This window comes from Lissotriton vulgaris, chromosome 1_1, assembly GCF_964263255.1.
Source record: "Lissotriton vulgaris chromosome 1_1, aLisVul1.2, whole genome shotgun sequence".
NCBI classification, from domain to species: Eukaryota; Metazoa; Chordata; class Amphibia; order Caudata; family Salamandridae; genus Lissotriton; species Lissotriton vulgaris.
Window position 1 is genome coordinate 1418852594 of NC_141685.1, and position 15989 is coordinate 1418868582.

At 42.6% G+C, this 15989-nt stretch overlaps 1 protein-coding gene across 1 annotated transcript in view; it reads right to left on the bottom strand.

Moving 5' to 3' along the window:
- The window catches only part of LRRK2 (leucine rich repeat kinase 2), a 2096839-nt gene that overhangs the window by 1532314 nt on the left and 548536 nt on the right, over positions 1 to 15989 (bottom strand). Inside the window, exons 16-18 of the mRNA XM_086967213.1 lie at positions 14062 to 14201; positions 13364 to 13492; positions 13099 to 13269 (exon numbers count right to left, since the gene is read on the bottom strand). Of these exons, the coding sequence (XP_086823339.1) occupies positions 13099 to 13269; positions 13364 to 13492; positions 14062 to 14201 (440 nt within the window). The remainder of the gene's footprint in view (positions 1 to 13098; positions 13270 to 13363; positions 13493 to 14061; positions 14202 to 15989) is intronic.

Sequence of the window (15989 nt, forward strand, 5' to 3'; positions counted from 1 at the left end):
GGTAACAAACGGCCCAAAGGCTCAAAAAAGAGCAACTCTATGCTGGGGATTGCTGCAGATAATAACATTCAATTATCATTGCGGAACCTGGTGGAGGATATATTTCGCTCGCGGTTGGAATCTACACTTTCAAGAATTGCTAAAGACATAATTGACACTTTGAATACTTGTGTTGCAGGTATTTTGAATAAATATGAACGTATAGATTTCTTCCTAAGGGAACCGAGAATTCCGCATGACACCCCCAGTCTAAATAGGCTACCCAAGGCACAAACAGAGACTAGGGGCCAGATGTAGGAGAGTAAATACCGGTCGGGAACGGCTGATTTCGGCCGTTACCGACCCGTATTTAGGATTTGGCATGTAGGGGCAATCATTTTACAGAATCAGTAAATTTACCGATTCGGTAAATTTACTGAATCTGTAAAATACTGAATCGGTAATTTTACCGATTCGGTAAATCCACATGTAGGTGACACTCCTAAGAGTGTCACAGGCCCTTGAGAATCGGTATTTTACCACCCAATCCAATTGGGTGGTAAAATACAGAATTCAGGTGTGCATGCATATCTGTGCATGCACACCTGTGCAATGTGACACACAGACATGCCCTTAGGGCATGTCTGTGTGCCACATGGCACACAAGTCCGGAATTGGGGTGCTAGAGGGAGTCAAAGTGACACCCCCTGCCCCTTGCAGGATTCGGTATTTACCGATTCGGTAAATACCGAATCGGTATTGCCCATTGATTCCTATGGGCTTCATGGCCCATAGGAATCAATGGGCAATACCGATTCGGTATTTACCGAATCGGTAACTACCGAATCCTACTGATTCGGTAATTCTCAATTTGGAATTACCTACATCTCCCCCCTTCATATTTACCGACTCTTAAATACCGAATCGGTAAAATTCGGTATTTAAGAGTCGGTAAATATGATTTACCTACATCTGGCCCTAGGCCTCGTATTGGAGAGAACGACCATGGTATTCAACCCCAATTGCAATCACAAGTCAGGTCAAAATCTAGTTCCCCAGAAAGAACCAAAGTAATCCAGGATCCCAATGTATGGGGGGTGGATACCGACCCATGGTGTAGTGTAGTTCCTATTTTCCCAATAGGCCCTGCGCATTGGAATAACATAAACAGTAGTATTGTCGTAGAAGTGCGGATCTTCCAGGCCTCTACTGACTATGCTAAACTAAATTGGGTTTGTTACCAACTAGCTCAGAGGTCACTGGAAACTTTCTTGACTGAATAGGAAGTGATCAGCTTCCCTGGTACAGACAAGAAGGGATTCAGTTTTCCAACAACCGTGCAACATGACAACTTTGCTCCTCAGATAAGAGTCAATCTCTAGAGTCGTGTGAAACAATAGACAGTTATTTTACTTAGTCAGTTGTTGTGCGGATTACTTTCACAATATGTAGAGAATAGAGAGACGGGCGTTTTCAATAAAAGGTAACATTTATTGAACAGTCTTTCTTCTCATACAAGAGAAATGAATTGCCACAATTGCAAGACTTGTTATTATAAAAAGTACGTCCAGTAAAATGAGTATTGCGAAATAATACTGTAAAAGCTTTGATATGGTTTCTTAGCCATACAATGGTTTAAAATGAATAAAACATATATACATTCATATATACATTAGGCTAACGTACTCTACTGTTGCTTCTAACTACGCCTACCCCAGTGTACCTGACCTAAGCCTAATACTTGGGAGGGGAGTAAGTAGCTTTAAGTTAAGTTGGTTTTGCCAAGGTTTACTTCAAGAATTCTCTCTAAGGGTTTAGTCAACACCATACCTCTGAAATAGAATGTTGGAGGGCTGGTATCTCCTTCAGGGGACTCAAATCCCAGTCACTCGCAAGAGTAGGCTGGAAACGCTGGAGCTAGATTTCTCGGCATGAGAAAAGACAGCTTCTCTCTCAGCGCGTCGAGGAGGAGGAGGGGCAGCGTCCGCGGGCAGCTTGCATCTGCTGGGCTCTTGCAGGGGGACAGCTGTTCAGCTCCTATGTTCACCACACCATCGTTCGCTCGTTAGCAGCGATAGCAGTAGCGATAGTATCAGCATCAGCGTGGCAGCGATAGCTTCAGCTTAACAGCATTTGCTTAAGGCAACGTTGGTAATATTTATACCTGAAAGGTGCCTTGTTTGACGTAAGTTTTTGGACATAAGACGTCAATAAAGATGTCACTAGGAAGTGATTGTCTCTTAGTGCTCATTAGAGTTCTATTACTAATCAAAACATAGCAAGCGGGGCTTTCCCAGGTTGCTGAGTTTTTATCTTGTTGAAGAACTCGGAGTGTTAATCTAGGAATCTTAGATAGTGACTTCTGCTATGTCATGTGCACTAATGAGCTGCATAAGAAGTTGCAGAGGAAGCGATTCTGAAATGTGGCTCTGTTCGTGTGAGGCCAGAGACGAGTTTCTGAATATTGCATTTGATCGGTTATGCCAATATAGGGAACAAATGGATTTATAGCCGTATAGGGGCATAAGGTCACAGTATCGATCAGAGTCCTAGATTAGAACGCGACAATGGTGCTCAGAGCCCTTTAAATGGCATGTCTCTGGCTACCAGTAGGACTCCTGCTCCTCAAGAGAGGAACTTAAGATCGAATTGCTGCAGACCTAACCTTCCCCCAGAATCTACCCCTCTGGTAGCGGTTCTTGTAGGGGTACCCCCACTTGGCGACCATGATAATGAATCCACCCTGGTTCTGCTACGAAAAACTAAACACTGGTGTGATCAACTATGTAATGGCAATGCTGAGATTTCAACTCACATTATAATGGCTAGACGGGTGGGGTGGGTCAGAAATTGTCCCCAAACAGGTCAACAGGGATTGCATTATTAATTTTAATAAACGGGATATAGCTGGCAAGTTGTTCTGGGATGCTTCCGAGATAGAGAGGGGGGTGTATTAGGACTCTGCCGCTGGTTTTTTTTCTATCCACCAGCTAGTCTCCATACTGAGGTATACTCTTTGAGGTCCAACCGGAGCATTAATTAACACTCCCAACTTAGAGAGACTGAGCCCCACCCTGCAAGGTCCTGTTGGAGAGATGTAACAACCCCACATCGATGATCCTTGCCACTAGGGCAGGAAGGAGGTGGTTTAGCTCTTACAAAGAGATTTCTCCCATTGGCCCAGCTTGAGGCGAATGATTGAATGGAGACATCCTTTGACTGTTCATCTGATCCCAGCCAAACGATCAGGCCCTAGATGTAGAAATTGCCCCTAACTGTAAGATCATCAGCTGGAATATAGCGGGTTTACGAACCAAAAGAGACGTTCCAAGCTGGCTGAATTTTATAAAGCAATAAGATATAATTGGCCTCCAGGAAATGTGGGATAGGGCAAACATTTTTTGGTTGGATGGGTTCAAATCTGATTGCTCACCTGCACGCCCTGCCCCGGCAGGAAGAGCTAAGGTGGGCCTTATGCTCCTCTAATCACTAAAGCTCAAAGGGTCTCCAAAGAGGTTGGGGGCTTGTTCCCGTAACTGTTTGATAGTAGAACTAACAACTCCTAATTCTCCTAAAACATTATTTGTTGTTTTTTATAATTCTGGGGGAAGTGATTTTATGACTCAACACTTAAGCTACCTGAAATGTTTTTTAGAAGATTACAGAGTAAAGCAATCCACTTTTTACTATATCATACTTATGGGCGATTTAAATATTCATTTGTGTGATTTGAAGTGTTATGTTGATGATCACTTAGGGCATGCCCACTCAGTTATACCCCACTTTGAGCACACGCAATAGGGGGAGGCTTTGGAGGACCTCTTGTCCGTAGCTGATCTCTTCGAACCTGGTTTTAATGATCAAACTGATCGGTTCCCCACGTTTAAAGCCAAGGTGAGGGACACTATTATGGACTATATATTCATGTCCCAAGCGATGTTAGCTAAGGTAGTGTTCTACAATGGTAAGTTGTCTCCCTTCAGTGACCACAACCCAGTAATCTTAGTGCTTGATAAAGATTGTGGCCTTTTGGGAACAGCGGGAAAGAAAGTGGGAGCTAATTGTGTGATAACAGGGAGGAGGCTCAAATGGTCCAAGGTAATCCCTGAATTTCTCTTTGCGGGTCTATGTGAGAAGGCCAAAGTAAACATTGCAAAATGCATAGATTATATGACCCTAAGGGTTGAGGTTCTTAGCGCCTTTGAAGGTATTTGTGGCCAGATAGCATCTGATTTGGCTGTGATAACCCAACCCAGACTAAATACGGGCGAAAACTGGTTTAAAACAACTGCACACAGGCTCACCTAAATCTGGTCCAAGCCTTAAAAAACAGTCCTCGAGACAGGGAACAGTTAGCCACTTTAAGGAGGCAGAATAAGTCAGCGGTTCATACACGGAAAAACAAGATTAAAGAAGAAGCCTGGAATGCACTTTTATCTGTTGAAGTTCTAAAGGATAGTTCGAGATTCTGGGCTATTGTTAACACACCTTTTCTCTCCGGCACAATGATGCTTTGGAAAGTAACATTACAGAGACACAGTGGCTTTCTCATTTTGAGGCACTTTATGGATCTAATATGATTCTGGACTCCCTCCCTAGCCAATGATAGAGTTTTACCTTTGTTGGTTTTTAAGGAAGAGGATATTGAAAGGGCGATAATAGAGACATCTAGTAATAAAGCACCTGGCCCTGATTGTGTGCCTGCAGATTTGTATAAATGTGAACCTAAATTCTGGGCTGAGATATTAACTAACGTTTTTAATGCCTCTGGTGCTCAGGGGTTTCCTGCATCTTGGTCCCTGTTGACAATTATACCAGTTTTTAAAAAGGGCCAGAGAGGGGATCCGTGGTGTAACAGACCAATATCATTGATCGATTCTGCAGGCAAAATTTTAGGCAAAGTGATTCTAGTTAAAATCACGGACTGGGCAAATAACAATGAGGTTTTATCTAATCTACAATATGGTTTTAGACAAGGCAGAAGCACTATGGATCACTGCCTTAATCTATACTTATTAATAAGTAAATATACCATAGCCAAAAAAGGTTCTCTGCAGGTGGCTTTTATGGACCTTTCCTCAGTGTTCGACCTGGTCAGCAGATCGAAGCTGTGGACTATTTTGCTTGATCTGGGCATTGATCCTCTCCTAGTTTATTATTTGGCAGATTTACACCCGGATCTCTCAGCTACAGTTACGGTCACTCAGGATGGCAAATGCACTAGGCACTTTAAATTGGGTAGAGGTGTCCGTCAGGGATGTATACTGGTGCCACTACTTTTTACTTTTTATATTAATGCGTTAGATAAAACCTTAGATCATGCCAGCTTGGACATTCCGCATGTAGGAGAAAGGACTATTCCGGTTCTACAATACGCGGATGACGCTGTGTTATTAGCTCGTACATCTATAGGCCTCTAGAGGCTTTTGGATGCCTTCGGGGCCTATATGAAGTCCTTGGACTTGATAGTGAATATCGCGAAATCACACGTCATGTCAATGGGCCAAAAAAACAGAAAAACAAAAATGTTTTTCTGTAACAGAGCAGAGGTGTCCAGGGTGACTTTCACATATCTGGGGGTCTTATTTGATGATAGATGTTCCTGGGTCCTCCAACAGAAAGCTAAAAAATACGCAGTAGTTAGATCAACGTCAGATTTACTAGGGTTTGCACAGCGTTTGGGGGTTAGGCCTCTTGAAGTCATGCTCAGCATATATAGGTCCAAATGCTTAGTTATTGCTATGTATGGCTCAGCCATTTGGGGTTATAAACAGCTGTAAGGGGTTCAGATAGCAGAAAACAGATTTTTACGTACTCCCCTGTCAGTCCCTCATTCAACCCCAACTTTGGCTATCCATCAGGAACTGGGGTTGGGCTATTTGTCTGATCTGTTGAGAACAGCACCACTGGTTTGCAGGCTTAAAACCTGGCGTAACCCAAATTTATCTCTGAACCATCAGATTATGAGGGACTGTGTTACCTTGGATAAATCCAGCAGTATTCCATGGCTGTCCTATGTTAAGTCTATGTTTTTTAAACTGGGGGGCCCTGAACTTTTTAATGCTTTGGAAGGGATTTAAAAAGTTTTGAATATTCTGATGATGAAATGCAAAGAGCTGGAGCTAAAGAAACCCTGTGTCAGAGCTCATTATTTGTTAAAATCTTCACCATTAATGGAGCCATATATGAGAATAGTGACAGCCTTTCCATCGCTGGATCCTGATCAGGTTTAGTTCAATTTAATTCATTTCTCGCTCGGTAACCTCAAGGGGTGGTGCAAACCAGAGGCATTAAACCTGTGTCAGTGCGATAACTTCTCACCACAGGACACACTGCATTTTATGATGTTTTGTGAGTATTACAATGAAATTTGAAGGAGGTCTTTAGCCCCTCTATTGAGGGGTAAGGGCTTCTTACAGGTTAGCCCAGCATTACTTTATCTCCAAATGCTTAATAATACTTGGGACATTGTTAAAATTGCTAGTTTTCTAGTCACTGCTGTTCGCCTTAGGAAAAAAGACATCCCCCGTAAATTCATGTATGAAATCCCATATTTTATATCTCTATGAAATTCTATATTATCTACTTTTTCTTTTAGCTTTGATGAATTATGTAATTACTGCTGATCTTTTTACTCTTTTTTTAATATCGCTCATATGTATCTATTGGTAACATGGTGTCACGGCGTACTCTGGGTGCCGTAAAAGAACACTGACGCGACAGGCAGCTTCGTGTAGCAGGAAGCCGTAGTTCGAAGAACTACAGTTCCTGTGATGCCATGGTGAACGTGCCGCCAATGACGTCACAACGTTTACTGGAAGCAATTTTAAGCGCTTCCTGATCGCGGAACTGGTGCCGTTAATTCATGAACTTCCGTGGAACAGAGACATCAAAGGATTCTGGTAGGGGTGCTTGGCGCACCAACTTTTCCTTATTTTATGAAATGGTAACTTGTGCTGCACTCTTCCTACGAGCAGAAGCAAGATTCTATGTCCGAGTAGCCCCGTTGGACGAGCCAATTCTTGGCTCTTGCGGGGTTGATAGTAATCCACCTCTGGCTTTCTTTTTCCCCTCAGGAACAGAGGGAGAATTTCTAGTAGCAGGCAGCTCGCGCGGCTGCTCAAACATTTCATACTGACTGTATTCTTCTCCGGTTGCATATGTCCAGCTCGGCCTGTATGAGCGTAATTCGGCTAGGACATTGGGAGTGAATTCATGCACGCAGCCTAACTATGAACCAAAGCATACCTGGTAGATGCAAGGTGACTTTGGTACCTTTCTTTTTCACCTTCAACATCATGGGAGTAACGTGTATATTTGTTGATTCCAGTACACGAGGCGCTACCTTCAAATGCCTATGTTACGAGACTGCTAGTTCTATCTGAGATTTGTGTGATTCTACGGGCAGTCAGTAACTGTGTTACCATTTGCTTGTTTATCTTTATCCTTTATAGCAGTGGCTTGTTGAGCTCCTCCTTAGACAGCTCCAAATCCCCTGTTACACACCACTAAAGCGCCTCTAAGTATGTTATCACAGCGATTGGTATTTCTAACCCTCCAACTTGACACAGTACTAACAATGTTTGTAGTAATGTCATTATTCTATCCATCGATCAGTTAGAGGCAGTGGCACTCCAGAATTATCTACCCAGGACAAGAAAACAGTTATTTTTCTTTACAGGTATTTGGTGAGGGGTCCAGGTTCCATTATTTCATACGGTTTTCTGTCATCTAGAGTATACAGTAAGGTGTATTTATTATTGTGTGCTTCTCACTTCAGATCTCCCTCCCTGCTGATCCCCTCCTTTCCTTCCCTCACCTGATCACTATTGAGTCTGTTGATTTACTCAGACCTTGGGGCTATCAGGAGGTGGACCCTCTAGAGCATAGTACATCTCCGAAGATTCGAGGACCTGACACATGATTTGGCTTATTGTAGATTGTGTACTGTCCTTTTATGATTTTAATTAATCAAATAAAGTTGTTTTGTCGGTCTGTCTGTCATTCAGCATCCCCTCCATCATTTGTTGCCGTAACATGCAAAAAGAGGCATGCACAAATGTGCTAAGACTAAGTGTGCCATGTCGCTCTGCAACCTGCCTTTTTTTGTGCCTCCTTCTTTGTGCCCTATATTTTATTACCCAAGCTTGAGCTGCTGCATGTTAAAAAAAAGAAGCAAGCTTGGGGAATATAAAACAGGGTAAGGAAAAAGACAGATTGAACACAAACATTGCACACAAAGTCTGTGTATTTGTGGATGCACTTGCTTTCTTTTTCAGCACATGAAAGCATGACTTAGTGCCTTTACCAATGCCTGCTGTCAATGTGTTTAAAGCACTGGACCATATCATATTGATCTCTCAGCATGGGGAAAGGTCAGTATTTGGAATGGCATGAAAACCTGGCCTGAAGAAACTAATACAAGAGAGTTAGAGATATGTATGTAGTGTTTTTTTTACTGAAAACAGTTCCAAGGCAGAAACCTTACTGTGAATGTATGTATATCTGTAAAACGCACTATCACCCGCAAAGGTATCCTGGTGCTGAGCAGGTGTATGTGCGCAGCCCTTTCTATAGGTTACTTAATTAAAAAGCCAGCTCTTCAGATTCTGGAAGAAGAGAGGCAGAAGATCTGATGTGCAGTGGGAAAATGTTCCACCCACTAAGCGTGATGTAAGAGAAAACCCATTCCTGATGTGGTTCAGTGTATGCGTGGGATGTGTGCAAAAAGGAATCCTGTGGAGCGGAGCTGAGTGGTTGGTGGAAAGAGATGTGACTGTTCACTGAGTTAGGCCTAAGTTGTATAGTGCCTTGGATGTGTGTGTGAGGAGTTTGAAATTACCAAGTTTGTGAATTGGGAGCTAGTGGCCCCCCTAAGGTGCGGTGTGATGCGAGTTCTGTGTTGGAGGCTGAGGATGAGGCTGGTGATCGAGTTCTGGATTCTTTTTAGTGTTCTAGTGAGTTGCTCGCTGAAACTGGTGAGGGTGTTCCTGTAGTCCAACTTAATGGTGACTAGGGTGTGAGTGACATTTTATCTAGTTCTTCTTAGGGGCCATTTGAGGATCTTCCTCAGCTTCTTTAAGATGTAAAAGAAAGATGAGGTGATGGCGTTGACTTGTGCGTCATATTCAGTTTGCTGTTGATGATTAATCTGTGGTTTCTGGAATGGGTGGTGGGTGTGGGCCTAAGTTCGGCTGGCCATCAGTTGGTGTCCCATGTTGAGGTGTTGCGGAAAATCACTACTTCTGTCTTGTCAGTGTTGCGCTTGAGACAGTTGGCTTTCATCCAGTTAATTACTTTGGTCATGCAGGTGTGAACTTGTTTCTTGTGTTGGGGATCCGATCTAAGAGGAAGAGTATGAGTTATATGTCGTCAGCTTAGAGGAGGATGTTGATGTCACGTGTGCGGATGACATTGGCTATGAGGGATCATGTAGGCGTTGAAGAGGAGAGGGCTGAGCGATGAACCCTGAGGCACTCCACAGATGATTTTGCAGGCTTCCGAGGAGTTAGGTGCCATGTTGACAGCTTGTGTTCTTTCCGTTAAGAGGGAGTAGATTCAGCGGAGATGGGGTCCTTGTATGCCAATCTCATGCAGGGGCTGAGTGGGGTGTGAGACCATGTCAAATTCTGTAGAGGTCCCATAGAATGAAGGCTGCCATGCCTCCTTTACCAAGCATCATACAGATGTTGTCTGTGGCTGCGAGTATTGTTTCTGTACTATGATTGGGCATCAATCTGGACTGCGTGGCATAGAAGAGCTGGTGGTTGTTAAGGTGATTGTGGGGTGCCCCTTGATTAGTTTCTCTAAGACCTCTGCCAGGTATGTTAGAAGGGAGATGAATCTGTAGTAGGAAAGTGTGGCTAGGTCAGAGAGTGGTTTTGTGAGCAGGGATATGATGGTGGCAGTTTTCTAAATGTCCGGGAATGTGGCTGAGTAAATAGAGGCACTGAGGATGATTGTTAGTGCTTTGCTGATTGGTAGGAGTCCTTTGGAGAAGGTGTGGTGTGGGGCCCTGAGTGGATGGTCTTCAAGGTAGCAGTGATTTAGAAGGTGATGATGGCAGGCAGGAGGTTAAGGCTCATTCTTTGGCTTAGACAGATGTTGAGTTGCGGCGGTGACGGGGTCCAGGTGCGGGCCGAGTATGCTGTAAATGGAGGTGATTTTGTTAGAGAAGAATTTCAAGAGCTTGTGGCAAAGGTCTTGTGAGGAACTGATGTTTCTGTAGGCGGCAGGAGGCGTGATGAAATCTTAGATAACGGTGAAGATTTCCTTGCTGCTGTTAGAGCTGGCATTGATGTGATCTGCAAGATATGTGCTCTTGGTGTGCCATATCTTCTGGTTGTAGCATCTTACGGCTGATTTGAAGATATCTTTATAAGTGGTATCTTGACTTGTTCTCCATTTGCCCTCCAAATGCTTGCAGCAGCGTTTCGTAAGTCTGAGTTCCTCTGTGTAACAACTGGTCTGTGGTTAGGCTCCAGCCATTGAGATGCACTTGAGGGAAGTCAGGATGATGATGCATGGTGTGATCCAGCTGTTGAAATTCCTGATGGCTTTCAACAAGTTGCTGGAGTGCTCGGGTTGGTGTGGGGAGAGTGCAGCACACACTCCTCTTCTGTGACGCTTTTTCCAGTGAGGCAGGCGGTTCAGGTAGTGGTAGGTCTATGATGATACAGTATAGGTATGCTGAAACTGAAGACATGGTCTGTCATAGTTGCTACCTTGTTGACTATGATGTTGCTGATTAAGGAAAAGACCAGGTCCAATAGGGGTCTTGCAGTTTGGGTGAGTTTGGTAATGTGCTAGATCAGGCCAATTTTTTCAGGCATTCTAGAAGGGGCATAGAGATTGGGTATGTGCAGTCTTTGAGGTGAATGTTAAGGTCTCCGAGGAGAATGAAGAGGCTGGAGCTGATTATGAGGGGTGTGATAAAGTCCCCTAGACTAGTCTAGAGAAATTGGTGCGAGGTCCTAGTGATCTGTATACGTGGAACATGAGGTGCTCCATGTAGCTCCATGTAGCTGGTGGGGGTGGTCATTTAGGAGGCGCAGCTGATTGCATCTCTGAATATGATGGCAACTCCACCTCTGAGCTGGTGCTGATGGTTTTGCCTGGCAATCTTGTAGCAGGTGGGCATGACTGTAGCAATGCCCAGTGCAGAGGTTGGGTTTAGCCACATTACATGTGGAAGAGCAGATCAGGGGCTTGTTCATGCAGTGTTGTTTTAGGTAATTACCCAGACTACCTTGATTTATGCTGACCTAATGCAGTCTTATTGTATTCTAAAAGAGCGATTTGAGTAATAATGGAGAGATGGGGGGAGTGCAGGAGGGTGAGTTAGAGGTGTCTTACTCAGTAGACATAGTATCCATTCTAAATGTGTCTAGCTACTATAGAAGCTTTTAGGTCCTTCTGTCTATTAAAAAATGTGGCTAAGCGGAAGAGTTATCAGATGATTACCTTCCAATTTCTTTGCAGGGTGGTGTGTAGCACTCGTTTCTTGTTATTGTACCCTGACATAGTATATTTGCTTCCAGTAGAAGATGTGTGTGTCCTTTGAGATAGGGCAAAAACGATAGTTTAAAGGCATCGGGAGGTATATCAGTATTATTGGAGCCCAGTCTGAGACTAAGATATTTATCCCTAGTTATGGCTTTTGGATTGGCCATTAGGGTTTGGTGTTTGTGGTAGGGTTGTTTTGGACAGGAGAGATGGGGAATCATATCTCATATCAGTTCTGATACGTATTCTGCCATCTATTCTGATATAAAGCTCTCTTTGTTTTAGGTTTGGTGTATGTAATAATATCACATAGAAGCTACAGATTTTGAGAAGAACATTCAGTATGGGCAGGGTTGTCAGTTAGTGTAGGACCCCACTTAACTGAAATTTGTTAAGAGCTCCTGCTCACTAGGGGAGCTGGCAACAGGGGCCCGGGGTTTGCACCTGAGTGCTGTTTGACAGCTGAAGGCTGGAACTAGAAAAGCAACTCATGTCTGCTCCTTTCCGAAGAGTACCAGAAGTATGAAACACAATTGTTTTAAGGCTGATCTTGAACTTTTAAGTACAAACGGGCAGGAGAGAATGAACAGTTCTGGTAGTCAGTTTGCAAAAATGATTAAAAGCTCAAATTAAATTTTGTTGTAAAATCTTTTTAAGGTGGCAAATGACCCATGACACAAAGTAAGCAGAATTGTATTATAATGTTTATGAGCAAAATCATATTAAAGAGCAATGGCACCCAGTGCACAACCTCAGGGAGATGTGTGAAAAACATGTTGAAGCACAATTCACATTTAGGAGCAATATAGTCTTGACTTGCAAACCCACCCACAATGGACAATAAAAGGAGGGTGAAAACACTTGTAGGACAAAAACACATTTAGGTGCAAAATCATAGTTGGTGAAAAGTCATGAGAAGTAATGTATCACATTTAGGTGCAAAATCACTTTGAGAAAATATATGGCCTTAAGATGTCCCATTAGATGTAAAAGGTGTGTATCGCAACAACATCACATTCGGTTCACAGCACAATGAATTTCAAATTCACCCTTGTTTCAACACCAATAGGAATAGTTGAAATATTAGAACACAAACCATTTATGGTGTAAAATAACACTTTGAGGAATCATGTTTAGGAAACAATCACATTACGATGCAAAATCGATCATGGTGCAACATCATCAGAAGTGTGAAAACAGGTTCAGGAGCACAAATCACATTTTGAACCAAAAACACAGTTAAATGCAAAATCACCATTCGAGTAGCATGAAAAAAGTGCAGAAACACTCTTGGGAGCATAAATGGAGTGCACACAACTTTTGCTTCAGTGCCCTTACACTACAATGGGAAACGTATGTTAGAAAGGGAAACATAAACACCTAATAGCCAGTAGGTAATGCGAGACAGAAAAAATCCTCTGGCCCAATCCAAAATATAATTGACACTTTCTTCAAGAAATGGCTAATGGAGATTAGTCAAAAGCCAATCTCTATGTATTTTCTGGAGTAATTGACATGATCACCTGCAACTAGCTAAAACGGTATACAGCAAGACGTAGATATTAATGACAACAATCACTACAGCCATTATCGTCAAACTTTAAATATATTTACCTGATAGATTAATGAGTCTTTATTCGTTTTCTGATTAACGTCCGCTCCTAACAAAAGCAAACTTTCCGCAACCATGATATTGCCCTCAGTACATGCTTTCTCAAACATCTTGTTCCTTAAGTTTTCCTCATATATCATTGCAGCAAAACATTTGCAGCTCAGTGCTTTAAACTAAAAACAACAAAATACAATGACAGTGAGTTGCCATATCGTTCATGGTTACCAATCCAAGATGTGATTTAAGATAAATGAGAAAATACTACACCTGTGTATCCCTTTTTCCATTAAACGCCATGTTAATCTGATAAAACAGAACAACATTAAATGACTCCTGTTCTAGCAGCTTAGAAAAACTCTTTGATAAATCAATCACGGCCAAAGCAGTTTGAAATCCCTACAAACAAAGTAAATGGAGATAATGAGATAAGTTGATTTGCCAACATACAACAAGAATAAATCCAGATGTTCAAAACTTTCTAATATGTCACCATTCAGAGTCAGAACGAAGCACTTCAAAAGCTGAACAGAAGCAAAACAGTATCTAGCGCATCTATCTTTATCCAAGCTCATTTCTCCCCTTTATGGGAAGCTGTATTTGTTGGTATTCATCTTTTACTTGACAGATAGCCCTGGTCAATGCTTCTAGTGCCAGACGAACACATTGTTGGATGTTCTTTAACCTTATTTCTTCATTTTGAGAGTTAAAATGAAAGCCTTAAAGACGCAATGAAAACATGTTCGGGCATGCAAAGATATCTGATCAAATGGTTCGTTCACTGAGGAATACAAAAGATGGAAATGAAAATGGCTGCTGAAGGGAAGCGACTAGGAGACTGGTTTCCTCACTAACATGGTTGGCAACATTAGGGAAAATAATACCAATAATATCTATATGCCCAGAATTCAGCTGAATACAGACATCACACGCACAAAAATTACAAATCAAAGAAACTGCCTACATACATGCTTCTGTATTTTGATGCAATCCGGAAACCGCTGTAAAACTGAAACCAACAACCTTGCGAGGAGATTGACTGTTGAAATGCACAGATTCTTCCTGTTAATTAACAACTCCATCAGCCTTAATCCGTGGCACTGAATTCCTGAAAGAAAATTATTATAAAAGTTAACCAGATATTTTAATGAAACTTATATCTCAAATATAATTGTATTGACATTGGTTTTTTTGTTTTTTTGTTACAATAATCAAAATCTGCTACAAAATAACAAACGTCCAGGCCAGGAGCCCCCATTTTCGTCACCGAGTTGAAGACTAAATAACGCAAAAAGGAACACCAGAGATGTGGTGGTGCGATAGTTGTTGTAAAATTTAATTGGTTTAATTGTTTAATTGGTTCCTACTCCATGAAAAACGCAGCAGAGAGGACATAAAGGGGGCTCTATGTTGCCTGAGGGCCAAGGGGGGCATGCAGGGAGGCACATGTGGTGCTCCCCTGTATGCATGCCAGCCAGTACCTGACCACTTTATGCTGTTTCTCTTTTCACTTGCACCGTTCACGTTGTTTTTCACGAGCACACATGCACTACTTTGTACAGGTTACACGAACATTTATTGCGATATAGAGCGGCCATTGCGTTTTTTCCACTGTTTAAATATAGACCACTCTTTGCATTTGTTGCAACAACTATTAATTCCTCCCTGTTTCCTCCTTCTTGCAACTATTGTGCATGTTTTCTGAAACTGTCTTTTAATATTGCCTGTTGAGTCATTGTTATTTGGTATACACACTAATCACCCAGGTCTCAACTGAGTCTACGGGTAACCTCCTGTCTGTTTTCATTGCCATTACCTGCACTGCGTGGACTGCACCAGTCCATGCCATGGAGGTACTGCCTTTGACGTTCCCATTTCAATGCCTATTTCATACACACTTCCATGGGAATGCCAAAGAACTGTCCGCCAGTTACTGAAAAAGTCATAATATGGCTGTGGTGCGAACACAGGTTTGGCAGTGCAGGACGCTGGCATGGCGGTCCCGCACCTGCACTGCCAAACCCGTAATCAGTCCCTAAGACCCTTAAGGACAGAAAGAGGAGGTTGGTTCTGTATCTACTGGCAAATGAGAATATTCTTCCTTCCAAAGGAGATGCCCCCTCTTCAGGGATGGACTACATGAAGTGTTCCTTCAACCACTCCTACAAAGGGAAAAGAAGAAAAAAGGGGCTTATTCAGCTTCCTGAGTCTGCTCGAAACAGCACTTGCAGCCACCACTTTTGACTCTAAACATGAAAGATGACATTGCTGTCGACTACCTCATCTGCAAGACAGTCCATGACAAAATCTTCAGTGTCGAAGGGGACAACATCCTTGATGACGCTGATACTGTCGACCTCGACCCTGTTGATAAAGAAATCAGCCCAGTCGACGTTGCCATTGCTCGTCGACGAAACCGGAGATGGCCATGCCATTGTCGGTAGAGGCTCTGCCGTTGATGGTAATGTGGTTGTCGACAGCTTTACAGCCAACAAACTTTCATTGACAACAGCAGATGCAGTTTTTACGCGATAGACTACGTATAGCCCAGCTCAATTAAATGTTCAATATGTCCCAGAAATAAGTGAAGGCATAGAGGACAATGACTTTTATTCACTGCTATTTTAATGTACCAAGGGTTCCCAGCCTGACGACAGGAAATTATTCAAACGTGAAAATATGAAAGATCCAATGTTTGAGAAGCTGCCTTACTGCTCCACTTCAGTAAGCAGTAGAAAATGCAATTTTGCAGCCGGGAGATAAAAATATGTGCTTTTGCTAAAGGTTTTGGAGGAGTTCCTTGGACTATAACAAACTTTTGATTGTGCACATAATCTTTGATTAGTTCCAGACCATATCACTGAAGGGGAAAAGCTTCCAACACTTGAGGATATCC